The sequence below is a fragment of the Bison bison genome, unplaced genomic scaffold (genome assembly GCF_000754665.1).
Source record: "Bison bison bison isolate TAMUID 2011002044 unplaced genomic scaffold, Bison_UMD1.0 scf7180017864380, whole genome shotgun sequence".
NCBI classification, from domain to species: domain Eukaryota; kingdom Metazoa; phylum Chordata; class Mammalia; order Artiodactyla; family Bovidae; genus Bison; species Bison bison.
Genome location: NW_011494952.1, coordinates 4,065,585 through 4,086,310, shown reverse-complemented (window position 1 = coordinate 4,086,310; position 20,726 = coordinate 4,065,585). Strand labels below are relative to the sequence as shown.

At 39.7% G+C, this 20,726-nt stretch overlaps 1 protein-coding gene across 1 annotated transcript in view; it reads left to right on the top strand.

The window, feature by feature from the left end:
* The window catches only part of ARID5B (AT rich interactive domain 5B (MRF1-like)), a 193,455-nt gene that overhangs the window by 76,904 nt on the left and 95,825 nt on the right, over positions 1–20,726 (top strand). Inside the window, exon 4 of the mRNA XM_010857414.1 lies at positions 16,114–16,344. Within this exon, the coding sequence (XP_010855716.1) occupies positions 16,114–16,344 (231 nt within the window). The remainder of the gene's footprint in view (positions 1–16,113; positions 16,345–20,726) is intronic.

The following is a 20,726-nucleotide window of genomic DNA, read 5'->3' as shown; positions in this document are numbered from 1 at the left end:
CCCACTCTGGTACTCTTGCCTGGAAAATCCCATGGATGGAGGAGCCTGGTGGGCTGCAGTCCATGGGGTCTCTAAGAGTCGGACACGACTAAGCGACTTCACTTTCACTTTTTCACTTTCATGCATTGGAGAAGGAAATGGCAACCCACTCCAGTGTTCTTGCCTGGAGAATCCCAGGGGCAGGAGAGCCTGGTGGGCTGATGTCTCTGGGGTCACACAGAGTTGGACACGACTGAAGGGACTTAGCAGCAGCAGCAGCAGGGGACGCCAAATGGTGAATAACCAGAAAACACTAGTTTGAAACATTAATTGAAATGAACATGAATTGGAAGCCTACCATGTGCTTCACTTATCTGTGACGTTAGGACACGGTAGAATGGGTAGAACTTCTACCCATTTCCTGACCTCCAAAGATCCCATGGACTAGAAAGAGGAGCCCAACATGAACAAATAAGATCAGTGTAGTGTCAGAGTAACTGTACCTTAGGAACTAAGGTGATGTCAGTGATCCAAGATAACAAGTTTCTGGAAACAATCATCCATTATCCAGAGCAGAGGTTCACAGAGACAAAGAGTAAGTATTTCAGACTGACGGGCCGTAAGGTCTCTTCTGCTACTCAAATCCCCCACTATAGCATGAGAACAGCATATCAATGAATAGGCATGACTGTATTGCAATAAAACTTTATTTACAAAAACTGGCTTCAGGCTAGATTTGGCAGTCCATTGGAGAAGGCAATGGCACCCCACTCCATTACTCTTGCCTGGAAAATCCCATGGATGGAGGAGCCTGGTAGGCTGCAGTCCATGGGGTCGCTGAGGGTCGGACACAACTGAGCGACTTCACTTTCACTTTTCACTTTCATGCATTGGAGAAGGAAATGGCAACCCACTCCAGTGTTCTTGCCTGGAGAATCCCAGGGACAGGGGAGCCTGGTGGGCTGCCATCTATGGGGTCACACAGAGTTGGACACGACGGAAGTGACTTAGCAGTAGCAGCAACTCTGTCATAAACCATATCACAGAAACATCTAACAGGTGCTCAGAACAGGGATCCGTAGGACCAGTAACTCATGTATGAAACCACAGAATTATTACTGGAATTAATATATTAGTCACCAGCGATCTGTTTATTGTGTCTTTTATGAGAAAAGGGAAGTAGGTTTGGATATTAGAACTCAGGGAAAGGAAGACATTTGCAGTGGAAATGATTTTCAGTAGATGACAAGTATTATGGGAAATGTGAATAAACCAGATTCTTCTTCCTGAAGTCACATTGGCATGCTCACTACTAACCCTGTACAAAAGGAAGTAAAGCAGAGCATACCCACATCAGTGCCTTGCAATGATGTTCCCCCTCAGTGTGCTGCTGAGAGCACATTAGAAGGTGCCGGAGTTTTTATATGACTGCATTGCTGTGAGATGGAATAGCAGCTTCAGTTTCCATTAGGTTTTAGAAGTATTTCATTCTTTCAGATGTTAAACTAATTTTTGTATTGTGCACACTAGGATGAAAAAAAGATAAGAAATATACACATTCTGAACAACCAGTGTTCTCCTGGTACTGTGACAAGATGCAGAACGACAGTCTGTGGACATGGTGCTGGGGAACGTGTAGCTCGTCAGCAGGAGAATAGATGGAACCCAGAGGAGAGGGCTCTCGCTGGGTTTTATAGTTGAAGCTTTAATGTTTTTTAACTTTGATTTGCTTTTTATCATTCACCGAAAACGAAGGGTGGCAAGTGAGGATCTCTATTAAAATAATGACACAGAGTTGCTTGCTATCTCTGGCCTTCATTGGGGTTTTGGTTATTAGAACAATGAAGTAACAGTCACAATAATGGCTTTTCTTCCTGTTTTGTTCTCTTCTCCCAGTTGGGTTTCTGATCCTTTTTTTTCTTAAGATGGTGGGATCCTAGAGTCCAGGACTGAAAGGCACTGTGGGGGTTGTGCCAAGTACCCAGAATAGGCCAGTCGTCCCAGCTGCTTTTTTAGGTCCAAGGTGTCTGACATAGCGGTCTTTAGGTTTCCTTCCTGGTGGACTCTCTAAAGCTCTGCCGTCCAATATGATAGCCACGAGCTAGCTCCCGAAATGTGACTTCTCCTAATTGAGATGCTGCAAATGTAAAATATAGATTTTTAAAACTTAGTTTGAAAAAATGATGTAAAATATCTCATTAGTAATTCTTTGCATTGCTCATGTTGAAATACTGGTTTTGATGTATTGAGTTAGATAAACTAATTTTTAAAATGTATCCTAAAAAAAACTTGAATTTACACTATGACATAAGACAAAGTGTTCTCACTATATATATATATATATATAAATTTGTTATGTTGTATAGCCTAAATTGTTATACACCAATTATATCAATAAAACGGGGAGACAAAATATTCATTGAATTATTACTTTTAATAGTAAAAGACTAGTGCTAAAAGAGATAAAATAGATCAAAATTAATTTCACCTGCTTTATTACCTTTTAATGTTTAATTACATATTTGGCTCACAATGTTGCTGTTGAACAGTGCTGCTCTGAAAGAGCTTTCAAAAATCATATATATGTCTTTTCTCAATTTTGAGTAGGCATTTAACATTTTTTATCATAAATTTGAATGAATTTTTTGTTAACAGGCAAAGACAGTGTTAAACATGATATGGGATGGAATAAGATGGTGATTGACTATGATTAGAATAAATATTATATATCATTTGATAAAATCAAATATTGAAATCTATGTTTATTTAAAGTACAACAGTTCTGATATAAATCATGTAAGTTTTTATCCTTAGGTTTTTATCTAGATTATTTTTAAAAATCTGGTAGCCTTGTAGAACATTCCAGCTATATTTTAAAGGGATCAGCATCATTAACCTTTATTGCTCTGGCTTTTCTGAATTCAGAGCATCTTAATGCAGGCCAAAGTACTCTATTTCTACTGCCAAGCTTCTCCTTTAATGGAACTATATGAAAAGGGGGGAAAGATCAAAACCTATAGTTTACTGTCCTTTAATATATCAATAAAGTAGGCTTCTCCAAAACCAGTATTTTGATTGGTCTCTTCAGTGGTCATAAGATGGCATAGTAGATGGAAAAGGAGGTTGGCTGTGTTGAGTGCAGGCTCACTGTTGGGAAATGAATGGAGTAGGGGGTGAAACGTGTCTTGAACATGTGTCCCATACCTGTGTAGATTCTCCTAGGAAAGCTTCCCTGGACCCTCTGGGTCCAGGGGTTCACCAGTTTGAAGACCTCTGATTTAAGATGAGCCAGTGGTAGGAGATGCAGAAGGCAATGGCACCCCACTCCAGTACTCTTGCCTGGAAAATCCCATGGACAGAGGAGCCTGGTGGGCTGCAGTCCATGGGGTCACTAACAGTCAGACATGACTGAGCGACTTCACTTTCACTTTTCACTTTCATGCATTGGAGAAGGAAATGGCAACCCACTCCACTGTTCTTGCCTGGAGAATCCCAGGGACGGGGAGCCTGGTGGGCTGCCGTCTATGGGGTCTCACAGAGTCCGACACGACTGAAGCGACTTAGCAGCAGCAGCAGCAGCAGTGGTAGGACAAAGGCATTTTACTCTCCTCATTAAGCCACTCCAGAAGGCCTATGATGATTTACGAGGAAACAGTGCAATCCAGGTGTTTCTTGTCACCTGAGGATGTGAACTCCTAGAGGTCAGTGCAGCTGTGTGGAGATGGCTCAGCTCTTTGAGGGTGGTCCACACACCCCTTGGGGGTGAAGTTATTTCTTAAAAAGTCAAAGAATGAGATGACCGCTTAAACTCAGGCCCCATCATCTAAAGGGCAGTGGGTGCAGCACTGTTGGGAGGATAACTCTCTAGGTTCTTTCAGCCTTTTGGGAAGAGCTGCGGGTCCAGAGCTCAGAGTGAATTAATGACATATGGCAGCTCTTACTTGTTGACAAGACATTCAGATGTTAACTGCAATGCTCTCTATAGACAGTTGGCATTTTCCAGTGGCCCTTCAAAGATCTAGGAGGGATAACAAGAAATTAGGGCACTGACTGTGCCCTCCAGGAGTTGATAGTTTAGTTACTGGTTGGAGAGACACCTCTTTTCCTTTCAAGAAGCAGTGAAGAGTGCATCCAGGAAGAAAATATAACCCTTGCCAGGTAGTCCTCCTTTTTAAAAAAACTGTATAAAATGTATGCATATTTACCACTGTAACCATTTTTAAACGTAAAATTCGGTGACACCAAGTGCATTCCTCGTGTTGGACAACCATTACCACTATCTATTTCCAGCTTTTTCATCATCCTAAACAGAAACTCTGTACCCACTAAGCAGTAACTCCCCATCCCCTGCCTCTGGCCCTAGCCCCAGCCCCTGGAAACGTCTATTCTACCCTCTGTCAGAATTGGCCTATTCTAGATACTTCATATAAAATGGAATCATACATTATCTTGCCTTTGTCTGGCTTATTTTACTTAGCATAATGTTTTCAAAATTCATTCATTGTTGCGTGTATCAGAACTTCATTCCTTTTTATGGCTAAATAATACTCATTGCATGCATAACCACACTGTTTTGTTTATCTGTTGTTGAACACTTGAGTTTCTACTTTTCGGCTCTCGTAATTCATGCTGCTGTTAATGTTGATGTACAGGTATCTGTTTGAGTTCTTGTTTTTAGTTCTTTGGAATATATACCTAGGAGTGGAATTACTAGGTCATAAGATCATTCAATATGTAACTTTTTAAGGAACTTCCCAATGGTTTTTCACTGTAGCTATACCATTTTACATTTTCACCGGCAAAGTATCAGAGGTCCAGTTTTTCAACATCCTCACCAGCATTTGGAGTTTATTGTTTTTGTTTCTATTTTAAGTAATAATAGTATTACTGGTAGGCGTGAAGTAGTGTCTGTGGTTTCGTTTTACATTTTGCTAGTGACTAATGATATTGAGTAATTTTTCATGTGCCGTTTGTATAACTTCTTTGGAGAAATATCTATTCAAGTCTTTTTAAATGGAGTTGTTTCTCTTTTTGTTGTTTTAAGAGCTATTTGTTTTCTGTATGTTAATCCTTCATTTACTATATGATTTGCAAACATTTTCTCCTGTTCTATGGGTTGTCTTTTCACTTTCTTGATAGTGTCCTTTGGTACACAAAAGTTTTACATTTTGAAGAAGTCCAGTTTATTTTTTGTTCTTGTTGCCTACACTTTTGGTGTTATGCTTCAGAAACCATTGTGAAATCCAAGGTAATGAAGATTTCCTCCTGTGTTTTGTAGTCGTAACCCTTAAATGTGAGTCTTTGATAAATTTTGAGTTAGTTTTTGTATGTGGTGTGAGGTAAGGGTCAAATGCATTCTTTTCCTATCAGTACTTAGTTTTCACTCACACCATTTGTTGAAAAAACTGTCTTTTCCCATTGAATAGTCTTGGCACCCTGCCCAAAGGTTTGAGAGTTTATTTCTGGATTCTTTATTCTGTTGGATCACATTTGAGCCTTACGCCAGTACCACACTGCTTTGATTACTGTAGCTTTGTAGTCAGTTTTGAAATAGGACTGTGTAAGTCCTCCAGTTTTGTTCTTTCTTAAGATTAACTGCTTGAGATCTCTTGAAATTCCATATAAAGTTGCCAGATGTTCCTGGGCTTCCCTGGTGGCTCAGATGGTAAAGAATCTGCCTGCAATGCAGGAGACCTGGGGTTCAGAAGATCCCCTGGAGAAGGGAATGGCTACCCACTCTAGTATTCTTGCCTGGAGAATTCCATGGACAGAGGAGCCTGGCAGGCTACAGTCTATGGGGTCGCAAAGAGTCAGATACAACTGAGCGACTAACACACTTTGCCAGATGTCCACTTATTAAAAAAAAAAAGTTGCACAGTAAAAATGCAGACAAACAAAGAAAATAAGAATCCCAGATAATGTCACAATCTAGGTGTACCCACTGTTAATGATTTTTAGGCATTAGACAAGACAACATGGGATATCTCTTCACACCTTATAGGATGGCTGTCAAAAAGACAAATAATGACAAATAATAGCAAGTGCTAGAAAAGGTGTGGACATATCAGAAGCCTCATACACTGCTGAAGAGAATGTAAAATGGTATAGCCATACTGGAAAACAGTCTGGCAGTTCTTTAAAAGGGCAAATGTAGAATTGCCATATAACCCATCAATTTTATCCTAGGTATACATACACAAGAGAAATGAAAACATATACCCACACAAAAACTTTTACACAAATGTTGATAGCAGCATTATCCTTAATAGCCAAAGAGTGGAAATAATCCAAATGTCTCATTACTTGATGGAATGGATAAATAAAATGTGGTATATCCATACGATGGGATATTATTAACAATAAAAGGAAATGAAATGCTGATTGTTGTTTAGTCGCTCAGTTGTGTCCCACTCTTTTGCAACCCAAGGCCTGTAACCCACCAGATTCCTCTGTCCATGGGATTTCCCAGGCAAAAATATTGGAGTAGGTTGCCATTTCCTTCTCCAGGGGATCTTCCCAACCCAGGAATTGAACTCACATCTGCACTGCAGGCAGATTCTTTACCTGGGAAGCCTTGAAATAGTGATATGCTCTACAATATGTATGAACCTTGAAAGCATTATGCTAAGTGATAGGAGCTGTTATAAAGAACTACATATTGCGTGAATCCATTTATATTAAATGTCCAGAATAGGCAAATTTATAGAGGTAGAAAGTAGGTTAGTAGTTGCCTAGAATTGATGAGGGGCAAAGAGATGTGGAATGAGGGGATACAGGGGCTCTTTTGGGAAAATGAAAATGTTATAAATTTATTTATAGTGATAGATGCAAAATTAAATATACTGAGAGCTTGTACATTTTAAATGAATGAATTATTTGTTATGTGAATTCTATCTCAATAATGCTATTAAGCAAAAGACAAGAGGTTGAGCATATTATTTCATACCTTTCTTATTTTCACTGACTCTAACAGAAGCATCTTTGCAAGATCTTAAATGTTATTTGATTTTATTATGTTTAATGACCACAGAGTTTTAATGAAACTAGCCATACTGTGTGGAGAAGGTGATGGCATCCCACTCCAGTACTCTTGCCTGGAAAATCCCATGGACGGAGAAGCCTGGTAGGCCACAGTCCATGGAGTCGTGAAGAGTTGGACACGACTGAGTGACTTCCCTTTCACTTTTCACTTTCATGCATTGGAGAAGGAAATGGCAACCCACTCCAGTGTTCTTGCCTGGAGAATCCCAGGGATGGGGGAGCCTGGTGGGCTTCCGTCTATGGAGTCAAACAGAGTCAGACACGACTGAGGTGACTTAGCAGCAGCAGCCATACTGTGATGTTATTTTTCCAGATATATGTTCTGTTATAAAGTATATATAAACACACACACACACATGTGTATGTATGTATATATGTATAGAATGGGGCTTCAAGATGCTAGGCATTAGGTAATCAACATTAATCAATTTACCCTTTTTGGTGTTTAGTGTTTCATGAGTTCAGTTCGGTTCAGTTGCTCAGTCGTGTCTGACTCTTTGCAGCCGCATGGACGGCAGCACACCAGGCTTCGTTGTCCATCACCAGCTTCCAGAGCTTATTCAAATGCATGTTCATCGAGTCAGTGTCGCCATCCAACCATCTCATCCTCTGTTGTCCCCTTCTCCTGCCTCTGTCTTTCCCAGCATCAGGGTCTTTTCCAATGAGTCAGTTCTTCACATCAGGTGGCCAAAGTATTAGAGTTTCAGCTTCAGCATCAGTCCTTCCAATGAATATTCAGGACTGATTTCCTTTAGGATTAGTGCTGCATACACAGGCTTTTCCCCCCAGATATAAACCATGTGGGAAATGATGAGATTTAGCCTGATCAGTGTTGACTACTTGTGAAATAATCATGTCCGTGAAAGTCATGACAAATAGTGATTAGTCATTTTGTTAAGGCACAAATTCACATCTTACATGCTAAGAGCCTAATGTGTGGAAGTTAAATCATTTAGCTATTGATCTGTCCAGCATCTCACTTTAGTTAGGTTTATTCATAAGTTTGGGGGGTTCAGGAGGATCTCTCCAATGTCAAAGGCTTACAAGGCAGCTGTAGTAATGGTATTATGGTTCTTGCAATGACAGCAGACATAAACTAAACACTGAAAAATAAAAAGTTGTGTAGCTATTTTTTTTAAGACCAATTGTGCTAATGATGGTCTAGTTTCCCTGTCTTATAGCAACTTGGTCATGGTAACCAGAGGGGCTAACTGAATCTTAAAAGTAGCTTCCTGTAAACCAAGAGAGGGTTGATTTAAACTAAGTTCCAATCCAATACAATAGCCTTACTTGGGTCACTAGTAAATAAATAAATGCATAAATTAATCTCTGAGAAAACTTTTGGCACAATTTTAGAGTAGGAGAAATTCTGTCCAAGCTCTGGGTCCTATGTGGTCTCCTGGGCTCTTTATATTCTCTTGTTCAGACACTGAAACTCACTAAGAATGAATAGTTGACTTGTAGATAAACAGTTAACCCTGTGAACGGGAGGCAGGTCAAGGCAGGTCAGGTCCCTTAGAATTACACCCCAGATGTGGTCACCACTTTTACCTACGGGTCTGTCTAGGCATGTGATCTCACCAGTAGATACACCTGCTGCATAATCCCTGTCTTGTGTGACCTTTAAATGTCTGAGATGAACCATGTGGGTATCACATGCATAATTCTCAAGAAGAAATCTAATGTGGCTTTTAAATGTGGCTTAGAATTCAGTGACTGCTTGGTGGATGCTTGGTGGTGGAGGCTGGCTTTGCCTCCCAGTGGGTTCATTTGTTCCTCGAAATGATGGCGTGCTTGGTTTTAGTTTAGCTTTCTGTTGTTTTCTTTTTTGGGTGATGAAGTAGTCGTAGGGCAAAAGCTGATATTAACATATTAACACATATTTTTATATTTGTGTGGCCGTCCATTTGAAGTGGTTTGCTTTTGGAAACAGCTGGTTAAAACCCTGGGTTTTTACATTTGAAATAGTCTTTGTTCTGTTTGCAACCCTGAACTGGCATATTTTCCCACATTTTATAAGTTCTAAAGTGATGTTTTTGTTGCCTGTCCTGGGAAGATCTGTCTTTCCATTTATCAAAACAAATGGCAAGCTGGGGACCATTTAAAATAGTTTTTTTTTTTTTTAGTTAATAAAGCCAATCTTCTTGTTCTGTTATGTTAAAAGGACATTATCTTTTTATTGTCAGTTCTGTTTGGCTAGGTCTGTTTTCTGTCTTAGCGATCTGAGGGCTGCCCCACTTGCTTGCTGTGTAGAGAATTACAAAACCATTAAGGGTGGGGCAGCACCAGCTGACTTACAGTACAAACCATTTCTCAAAATAACCACAACAGTGCAATACTGATGTGCAATTTACGTCACAGTCTGTTTTTATGAAATAGTTTGTGGCATTTTCTTTTCTATTCCGGATGGAATCTTGTTCTCTCTCCCTTTTAATCAGGCATTTAATTTATTTTTATCATTAATATTTTCCACTCCTTGTCTTGGCATGCCTCCAATTTAACAGCTTTGATGAGGGAAAAAAAAAAAAAAAACCTGATCTTTCCCCACCCCAACTCTTCAACATCAGTTTAACTGTAACTGCATTTTCCCCTTTGATGTGCAGTAAGTTTGGGTACTAAGTTGACTGCCTTATGAGAGATGTAGGGACACATTACACATTTATACAGGTTGTAATCAGAAATTGATAAAGTTGACATACAGCTTTGAATTTTAAACACTTTCAACCAATTCAGGCTATTTAGTCATAGGCACTGCTGCATTTTCCCTTTACAAATGTCTTTCTGTATAATGTCCTGTAATTAGAACAGGAAATCATTGAGTAACTGTAAGATGAATAAGAGCACTTAGACTGAAAGGAAAATTACCTTCCGAGAAATTATATGCCTTTTTTTTTTTTTGGTGCATGTTACAATGTTGGTAATGATAGTAACAGCTGTAGCTACTCTTATCTGTAGAATTTTCATGCTTAGATTTTCTGGAATAAAAAAAATTTTCATTTTCAGTAATAATCAAAAATGAATGGATGGAAAATAGGAAATGCCTAATTATGACAAATATTCAGTGTCACAACAGAGCAGCAATTAAGTGGAAACTTCAATATAATTGTCAATAGCAGTAAGAATTGGAACAGTGCCAGGTGTATAAAGTTGATGCTTTGCCGTTGGTTGTTGCTAGGAGCACAGTGAAAAGTATAAAGCTTTGAGAAAGGAATGCCTAATGTAATAAAGTAACAGAAAGAAACATAAATCTTTGTAAGAGCCTCTCATATTGACATTTATTTTACTTAAATTGTCTGAAAACTAGACATCAAGTTTTATAACATGAGCAAATTCATATTTGCTTGGGGAACAAAAAAAAAAGAACACTGTATATTATCCTTGAAGGACTAGGGACATTGTGTCTCAAACATAACCTTCATACATATTTGGAATCTTTTAAGTGAAAATCTTTAAATGTTTGTTTCTATTGGCATCCAAATGCATTTGCCCTAATACGATTAAGAGAACTAAAGGGCAAAATACTTGGCAGATTTTTCACTTGAGGTAATTAGGTGCAGGAAGGAACATGCATACTTTTTCCACCAGGCTCTATAAAATCCTGGTGCGAGGGTTTTTTAAGCTTTTTTTTTTTTTTTTAAGCTTACTGTGATGTTAGAAGTAGATTATAGTGGTTTTCAGTAAGCATACCAGTGTGATGTTTCCGAAACAAGCCTTCTCTCCTCCCCCTAAAATGAAAAAGAAAGTTACATTTCTAAATTGTTGTGTAAGAGATAAAAGCAAATTTCTCCTCCGGAATTTATGTTTTCAGCCTTCTGTGCATTTGGCCACCATTATCTATTTTAAAAAATAGCATTATGGATATTTGAAAGTCAATGCTCCATTAATTCATTGTGTTTGCTATTTCATGCATCTCTCTTTTTACAAAGACGACTTGAGCAACACGCTATTCAGAATGAATGCGGGCTCTTACCCTCTCCCCCCACCCTCTTCCCACCCCCAGCCCAATGCTGAGGATTAAAGCAATGGTATACAGTTACTGTTTGAAAAGCTTGGGTGGAGTCTCACGTTATAATTATAGTTTCTCAGTGGAATTCTGTTTTGGACTTTGAAAATATATAAATAAGTGAAAAATTGACATTGAGGGAGGTTAACAAAACGTGTAATTATGATATAAGTGCAGGATTAGAGTAATTTTTGTTGAGCATTACAAGCAGTGTACTTTTAGGTATTAACTTTTAATAGGCAAAGTTCTTTTCATTGAAGTTGAAATGAGGTTGAGTCATTTGGGGACTCATTCCCTTTGAATATTTCATTTTAAAATAGGCATACTCATAAGCATACTCACTCACTTTTTTTTTTTTTTGGTGGAGGGGGTACTTGAGGAATGGGATGACATTTTAATAGAATATCATAATTATGGTTTGAAATTTCAGTCTTTGGTACCATTAATTTATTGCTGGTTATTTTCTGTTGACAGAAATCAAATAATGTATATATAACCCAACCAACTGCAGCCAACTAGTGTGTGTTAGAGAAGGATTCCTTAGGGTAATACTTTGATTTCTTTCCCTCTGTGGGTGTGGCTGAAAGATAATCTTTGTTCCAGGAACACTTTGTTTGTCTTTTGCTAAACAAATGTGCAATTTATCCACTCTTTATTCATTCTTAGATTTATCTGCTAGACCTATTATGAATTGGAAAGGGGGAATGCCCTACACAGCCTTATTGTCAGCCTGATTGTCAATTTCATGCGTAACTTTGTATAGGAGTGTTTGTTTATGTGGGTATGAAATGCATAGGACGTAGGAAGTAACTGAGGAATTTAAAGAAGAATTCTTGAAAGGATTGTTTGGCTTTATTTGTTTCTTAGTGTACTAGGGCAAAATAAAATATGACAGCTGTTGAACAATTTACTTTTTTGTAGCTGTGTCAGGAAGAAGTTAATTTAATGCGAAGGCTTAGGAGGCAGTTATAGGATCATAGAATTTTGGACTTGGAAAGCACTTCCGAACCCATAGTTTTATATTCACCTTTCATAGTAAAGTGACCACACTTTGCCTTGGAAAAAAAAGTTTCTTCAGTTCATGAAACCTCTGCCTAAACCACAAAGAAGAGACTCAGCGTATTTTCACTCAGTGAAACTTTGACCTAGATGAATTGTTGGTTCTTCCAGATCTCACCTTTACACTGGATCTTATCTTGACTCTCACCTAGAATGCTTTTGCACAGGAGTCCTCAGGGTCTCATGGGCTTCCTCTGCTTTTTGTAAATATTAAAGGCAGCTCCTCTGGGAACATCGCATTGTAAGCTTGGAAATTTGCCCCTGTCCAAACAATGCTGAAATTCTGCTCCAAATAGATGGTTCTGTTCATATACAACAAAATTATAATGAATTTTTTTTTTTTTTAATCAGTAACCACTACCACATAAGGCCAGGTCCCAGCTGTGCTAACCTCTCAGCCAGGGGTAGGGATTCTAGGCTTGCGCAACCTAAGAGTTGGCTTGATTTCCTATCACATAGATAGAAAGTAAAAAGTTGATAAACATGAAGGTGTGTCAATATTGTTAAATTGTTACAATGGGAATTGAGGTATTCCACAATAACACTAACTTAACCGGAGTAGAAGAATTCTAACTTAGAACAGGCTGAATTCCACAGTTGTGGATGAAACAGACGTCTCCTATGTCATTTGATCAAAGACCACCATCCTCACTCCTAATGTTGTAAATTAGTTAAATCCCTTCAACAACAACAATATGTCAAAGGAAAGACAATTTACTTCAGCCACACCCATATAGGAAAAGAAATCAAGATATTACCCTAAGGATAATGTTATTTTTATTGACATTTTGTCATAATGAAAAGCTCATCAAGCTTGAAGTTAAAAAGTTGAGTTATAATCTCATCTCTATCACTTTCTAGTTCCTTGAGCTCCTAGAGTAGTCACTTGAGAGTCTGAATCTGGACTTTCCCATCCTAAGGGAATATTAACAAGGTGGCATGGTACTAATAGCGTTGTTGTGAGAAACAGCAACAAAGATATGTTGTGTGAAAGGCCTTTGTAAATTTTAATGCTTTATTGTTAGCACCAGCCATCGCAGTAATATTTTTGCTCTGCTTTCTAAGCAGGAAAGCAGTTCCTCGTATTTTTGTTTAAGAGTGCTTTTTTACATTCACTGTCTTCTGTGATACCTGATGTTAGTAAAGTATAAAAATGTTAGTACAGTGGCAAAGAGAGGGGAATTTGGTCCCATATTGTTTCAGGAACAGTGGGGTTTTGGACAGAAATGTAACCTGAAAATAGGAAAATATATATATATGTGTGTGTATGTGTGTGTGGAGAGAAAGATCAAAACCCAACTGAGTAAATCATTGTTAAGTCTACGCAAAAAAGCTGAACTCAGGTGGTGTTTTCACATTTTAGTGTACATGAACTATCTGGGAACTTGTCAGAGATATAATAAATTCCTGGGCCACTGCCTTAGAGATTCTGAATCAGAGGTTCTTAAGGTTCTCTGCCTTCCTGCATTCTCCTGTGTGATTCTGATATGGGCAGTCCCAGAACATTCTTAGAGATGCTGTCTCCAGAATGAATGGACATCGTTCATAGCATGTATTTCCATGACTTGGGATCAGAGGAAATTTGCTTTTTTTTTCTTCCAATAGAAAGAAAAGGACTCAAGGTTTGTTTAGTGTTTTATAGACTGTGTGAAGAAATAGAGACAAATGTTTCAAGGATGAGGGAATTAAAAAAAAAAAAAAAAAGTCATTTCTAAGCACAGAGTATAGCCAGGGACTGATTTCATCCAGAAGAGATAATTAAGAACCTAGAGATGGCATCCTCATGGAGAATGAAGGAAGGAAGTGAAGTGGTCCCAAGAGTCCAGGTGACATCTTCTGCTATAAAACCGACTCTGAAACATGCATTTTTCCCCCATTGTTCAACCTTAGAAGTATGACTTTCTCCATTTCAAGAACGTGTAAAGACACTAGTACAGCGCTGCCCCCCACCACCACACACACACACCACTCCCATCGCAGAAGTGAGACCAACAGGCACTGTTATGGTATTTACTGTGTACCAGAGATGGTGTTAGGGGCTGAGCATGCTGAAATAAATCCTGGGGGTTCCTGGTTATACTCCCTGACTGTCATCTTGGATGATCTTGGACAAATCTTGGTCATCTTGGACAAATAGAGTGCAATAATGTAATTGACACATTAGAGGCTGCTTCTTCAAATAGTACTCAGACACTCTGGAATTCTGATGATGTTTTTGTAAATATTTTCACTAACACTTTTTTTCACTTTATAGAAAGCACAAATTTGAGCCAGTGTCTTGGGCTACTGTAGAAATCTCAAGTGGGCATGCCTTGGGACATGTATCAGCATCTTCAAATTATTTTTCATTGGGGACTTGGCTTCAGTGTAAACGTATTTCTATTTAATTAAGTGTGCCAGCTGATGAAGTGGCTACCCACAAACCAGGCAGGAGTCTAAGCAACATAAACTGTTAAAAGATGTCATCTTGAAAGCAGCTAAACATCTCCATTCTGGAAGAAGCCTCCAGCCTGAGGAACTAAGTGAACATAATTAGAAATACATCTGGGTATTGGCCTCCTATCTGAAAGGGTCACATGCACACCTTCCATTGGTACTGGTTATGCTCCATCATTATGTTCTGTCCTTCCTCATTCGTCTCCCACTGGTTGCCAGATGGCCATGATAATGTTGGTATCCTGAACAACTGTTTTGTGCAATTCCCTGCAGCATGGTAAAGGCTCGAAATATTGAGTGTTTTCCCTTTGGATAAGCAAGTGACATATCTGGGAATTGCTTGCACACGCCCTGATGGTGTGGTTACAGAGAGTGATGGCAAACTGTGTCATGGAGCCCCAATTCAGCTTGACATTGTGCAGGTGGCAGGATACCAAAGGGGAGGAGGAGGTTGCCATTTCTCAAGCTTAAGATGAAAGAAGGATTAATCCATGCAGAATCTAGTTTTTGTAAATATGGTGGCATGCAAATAAGCATTAAGATTGTTATAAGAGGGAGCTTCATTAAAGTTGCTGAAATGTTCTCCTGAGTTAAGTTGGTTCTGATGGAGCTCTCACAAGGATGCTTGGGGAGTCCTCTCTGTGTGGTTCTCTGAATTGTGCCAAGTTACCAGATGGATTTGAGGAACATTAGAAGATAGGGGGTATGGGTCCGGGGGAGGGTGGAGAAGGTGGATGTATCAATCACACTGAGATAGATCACACTACAAAACAACCTCTAAATCATACTCCATTTGAAACAAGTGTTTATGTTGTACATCCATTTAGGACCAACCAGGTGCTTTATTCCATGTTATCCTCACTCAAGACCAAAACTGGCTGAGTAGCCACTATCTGGACCATTACAGATGTCCGGAACAAGGGGAGGGAGACAGTATGGTTAGTTGCACTCTGGCTCTTAAAGGTGCCACCCACTTCTGCCATATTTCACTGGCCATAACCAGTCACATGGCCACTTGTCTTCAATGGGTGGTCTTTCCACAGGACCATAAAGGGAGCAAGATATATTCATTGAACAGCACTAACAACCAGCAGAGCAGGTGATGATGTTCTGGAGACCCATGGATATCTCTCTTGGGCCAGATGGCCTTTAGACAGGCTTCAAGCACTGAAAGATTATATAATCCAAAATAAAAGCAACACGAAACTGTGGAAAGAAATACAAAGAAGCTCAATAAAATTCTGAATTTTCCTGTGGATAAAATAATGATATTAATTATAAATAAAATATATTTATGCACATCAGATTCTTTCAAAACAGTTTTCTGGTTCTGCTGCTTGCCAGGGACCTAAACATTCTTCAGTCTGTCTATGGGGTTATGGATCCAACTCTTTCTTTCTTTATTGGTACCTGAGGCTTTTTCATGGAGCTGCATGAGTAATGGGACTGAGACTAAAGATGAACCAATACAAGAATGTTGCTGAAGACTATATTTTTAATACAAAACCAGAGGTGAGCATTGAAATGAGGCCATGGCTGCCACAGTTCTTTGTTGGAGGGAAGAAAGTAACGGAAGTGTTTTCTCGATTGTCTAGGGGAGGACGAGGAAGAAACGAACGTGATCGTTCTCAGCTACCCCCAGTACTGCCGCTACCGCTCCATGCTGAAGCGCATCCAGGACAAGCCGTCTTCCATTCTCACGGACCAGTTTGCGTTAGCCCTGGGGGGCATCGCAGTGGTCAGCAAGAACCCTCAGATCCTGTACTGTCGGGACACCTTCGACCACCCGACTCTCATAGAAAATGAGAGCATATGCGATGAATTTGGTGAGTCTTTTCATGATAATTATTTTTTTATCCTACATGAAACTTGTGCGTGTGTGGCTGGTTGTTTTCAGTTCTTGTTAGGAGCAGTGGTGGGGAACGGGGCTGACTTTCACAAGCCTGGTGTGCCGCCCCCACCCCCGTCTTCCCCCAGTGATTGCCGCAATAAGACGTCACTGCCTCCTTGGCAGCCTCTGTTTCCCAGGGCACAGGATTATTATTTAGAATTTGTTGTTCAAGACAGAGTCTGAAATTGCTTGGTCGACCTTGAAATTAGACTTATAGGATAGGAAGCTTTTATGCTAGTTGTTTCTTAAAAGGCTTTGGCTCTTCAGATACTGATTGTATTAAATTTAACTGATCACTCCCTTTTCCATGGTATGCACGCGTGCTAAGTCATTTCAGTCATGTCCAACTGTTTGTGACCCTATGGACCAGAGTCCTCCAGGTTCCTCTGTCCATGGGATTCTCCAGGCAAGAATAATGGAGTGGGTTGCCATGCCTTCCTCCAGGAGATCTTTGTGACCCAGGGATCAAACCTGCATCTCTTATGTCTCCTGCATTGGCAGATGGGTTCTTTGTTACTAGTGCCACCATAAAGAACTATAAAAATACACTAGTGTAAAAAGAATACACCATTTTAACCACGTCATTACTATAAGGTAGATAGATATGTAATAGGTCCCTATGCCCCTGAATTTTGAATTCCTATGAGCTGTATATGTAAAAATCACATCAGTTTCAAAGACTTGGTATGAATAAAAGATTGTAAACTAAATTTTAAAAAATTAAAAGTTAACTTGGGTTAAATTTAGCTGCTGCTACTGCTGCTAAGTCGCTTCAGTTGTGTCCGACTGTGCGACACCATAGATGGCAGCCACCAGGCTCCCCCTTCCCTGGGATTCTCCAGGCAAGAACACTGGAGTGGGTTGCCATTTCCTTCTCCACGTGAAAGTGAAAAGTGAAAGTGAAGTCACTGAGTTGTGTCCTACTCTTAGCAACCCCATGGACTGCAGCCTACCAGGCTCCTCTGTCCATGGGATTTTCCAGGCAAGAGTACTAGAGTGGGTTGCCATTGCCTTCTCCAATTTAGCTGATGGAATTAAACTATTTAGGTCTTAGGTGCTGCTGCTGCTGCTAAGTCACTTTAGTCGTGTCTGACTCTGTGCAACCCCATAGACAGCAGCCTACCAGGCTCCCCCGTCCCTGAGATTCTCCAGGCAAGAGTACTAGAGTGGGTGGCCATTTCCTTCTCCAATTAAGCTGATAGAATTAAACTATTTAGGTCTTAGTTAAGAGGCTGAAAACATCAAGAAAACAATTGCCTTGGTTTTAATTCATTTCACTATTCCATACTACTGTATTTAGTTCCCTTCTTTAAGATCATATGCTGTCCTATCTGTTTAAATTTCTTGGATGTGTTCAAAATATCTGGAGAGTAAGAAATTACCAAATTTGTAGGTTTTGCTTGACTCTTCATCTATTTTCTTACATGTATAAGTAGTATCGGAGAAGGAAATGGCAACCCACTCCAGTGTTCTTGCCTGAAGAATCCCATGGACAGAGGAGCCTGGTGGGCTATAATCCATGGGGTTGCAAAGAGTCGGACGCAACAAAGAGCGACTAAACAATGACGATTATATCTTTATACACTCTACCCATCACAGATGGATATGTGTACATGTATCTGTGTCTGCATCTCTGTTTAGCTGACTGGTCATGAGTTCTCTGTAGACAGAAGGAAAGGAGGAGAAGATAGCACATCCTCAGTTGAGGAGACCTTGCATGATGCCGTGAAAGATTTGAGACAAGATAAAATCACATCTCTCAAATCTTCACTTTCTCAAATCTTCCTTGAAGATATTGGATCGTATCAGAGGTTCTCGATAGGCTGGGCAGGGATATCAGAATATTCTGGGGGTGCATCATCATAGTACACATGTCACCTGGAAGTTCCTATACTTACCGAGGCAAGAACACCCCCCACCTCACCCTGTCCCTTCCCTGGGAATCACCACCATAGAGCAAACAGGGTGATAACTGAGCCACACTGACTCCTTCATTGGGACCTGGGTGCAGAAGGGGTGGAGACCTGCGGCCTAGAGAGCACGAGAGCCCTTTGAGCAGGAGCATTCCTTGATTCTGTTGGGTAATGTTTTTCCAGGGATGCCTTGTTTTGCGAATTATGCGGATTCAGATTATTCTTCTCAGTCGTCACAGGCCTTGCCGTGGACTGGGGACTCCACGGTGACCTCTCTAGGCTGGTTATTTGTGACACCAGCAGCCCTGGAGCAGGGGCAGGTGGGATGTTGTAAGTAGGAGTGGTGGGCAGAGGAGGGTGAGGGTGACCAGATGGCTTATCTGGATCCAAGAAGGAGAGAAAGAAAGAGCAGAAGGGGACCTAAGTTTATTAGACATGACTTTTTTGGGGTTACAAACTGTCTTGTTCAGATGCCTTCTACAACTCTGGCCTATCAGTCTGTAAGAGAGTAATAGTGATTATGCAAGTTATTTTTTCCTTTTTCCAGGAAGATTTCCTTGTCATTCATAATATTGAAATAACCTTTTTTATTCAAGTAGTTGGATGTATCCAATACATTTAAAAAAAATACTCTTTTCAGTTCAGCATTTATAAATCTTCCCTTTTCAATACTTTTTTGAGTTTTTCCTTTTCTAGCCCCTACTCCCAAACCCTCCGTCCTGCTTGCTGCTCAAGGGGTCTCTAAATTCTTGACGCAAAATAGAACTGAAAGAATGCTTTCCCTAATTTAAGTGTATTCAGAATTAGAGTTTCACAATGTAATATAATGAAAAAATGTTTTAACCTTTTTGGCTAAATTAAGAGTTATTAGTCATTGAGTTTCAAAGCTGTTGCATCTAGAATTGGTAATAGAAGTTCCAATTTAACAGTGATCACAATGGTTGTTAAGAGTTACTAAATTAGTTTTAAATGTTCTCACAAACACAAGCATCTGACTTTTAAATGTTTTCCTGAACTTTCTTCTGGTAATGCTGCTTTTTCTTCCCCAGTCTCTTAAAGTGGAAGCTTTCTTTTGGAATAAAGGTACCTTTGTTAAAGAGCTTCTCGATGACTAGTCTAAAAATTAGAATATTAGTATTTTTGTAGTTTGTACTTCAAATATTTGGTACTTCTTATAGGATTTCATTTTAGTTTTAGTAAGAGAACAAAAAAAAAACCCCAAAACTTATTCTGACCTGATTTCAAAAACCTTCACCAACATCCCTCCTTCACTTTCCACTTCTGGTCATACATCTTTATTTCCAGAGAAATTCCTTTAAACCTCCAACCGGTGCTATTTGAAATCAGCATGGGTTAAAGGGTTTGTTAAAACGTGGGGTTGGGTTTCTCCAACCAACTAACAGTTGGTGGAAGAACATAAATTTAATTAGTGACTGGCATTAAACAAATGTTCCTAATATTAAACACTGCCAGATGACTGAGACACTTCTGTCAGATTACCGCGAGTGCCAGGGGGCCCACAGATGAATTTTCTACACAGTATATATTCTGTACCACACGTTTGGTGACTTCAGTAATTGGTCACATGTAATTTAGGTAACAGTATGCCTAGGCTGTAAAAATCAAATTTTATTAGCCATATCACCAGGTGGATGAATGGTGGAGCTGATGGCAAAGAGTTTATAGCATTTAGCAGCTACACCTTTGACACATGAAATTCATAAATTGCCATAAAATACCTCCAAGGCCCTTCTCAAAAGGACAGTGTCTGCTTTCCTAGGATTAAATAATGTTTATTTTATTAACTAATATATTTTTTGCTCTCTGCTATTAAATGGGGTTACAGAGTAGGGGTGAGAGAGGGGTTTCAAAAGATAAGTAAAAGGCAGTCCTCACTCATTTTGAGGATTTAAAACCTAATTGGGGAAGACAGGATTAACACAACTGAAAAGTTAACTAATGTTAGAGGAAAGTCAGGGATGAAGTATTGGATGAATGCTGCAGAAAGCGAGTGCAGGAGGCATTTCGCAGTGAGCGGGGGTGTGGAGGAGGCGACCCGGCTGGAGAAGACAGTCATCGTGGTGAGGGGTCGGGAAAAACCTCGTGGAAAAAGCAGGGCTGGATCTGGTTTCTAAAAATAGAGATTAGTTGGGGAGGAATAACGTGGGAGATTGGGATGGGCATATGCACTGATAACTTATAAGAACCTGCTGTGTAGCCCAGGAAACTCTCCTCAGTACTCTGTACTGACTTATGTAGGAAAAGGCTTTTTTAAAAAAGAGTGGATATATGTGTACGTAAAAGTGGTCCACTGTGCTGTGCGCCTGAAACTAACGCAAGGTTGTAAATCAACTCTACTCCAATGAAAACTTTTGAAAAATACGAATAGGGAGAAAGGGTATTA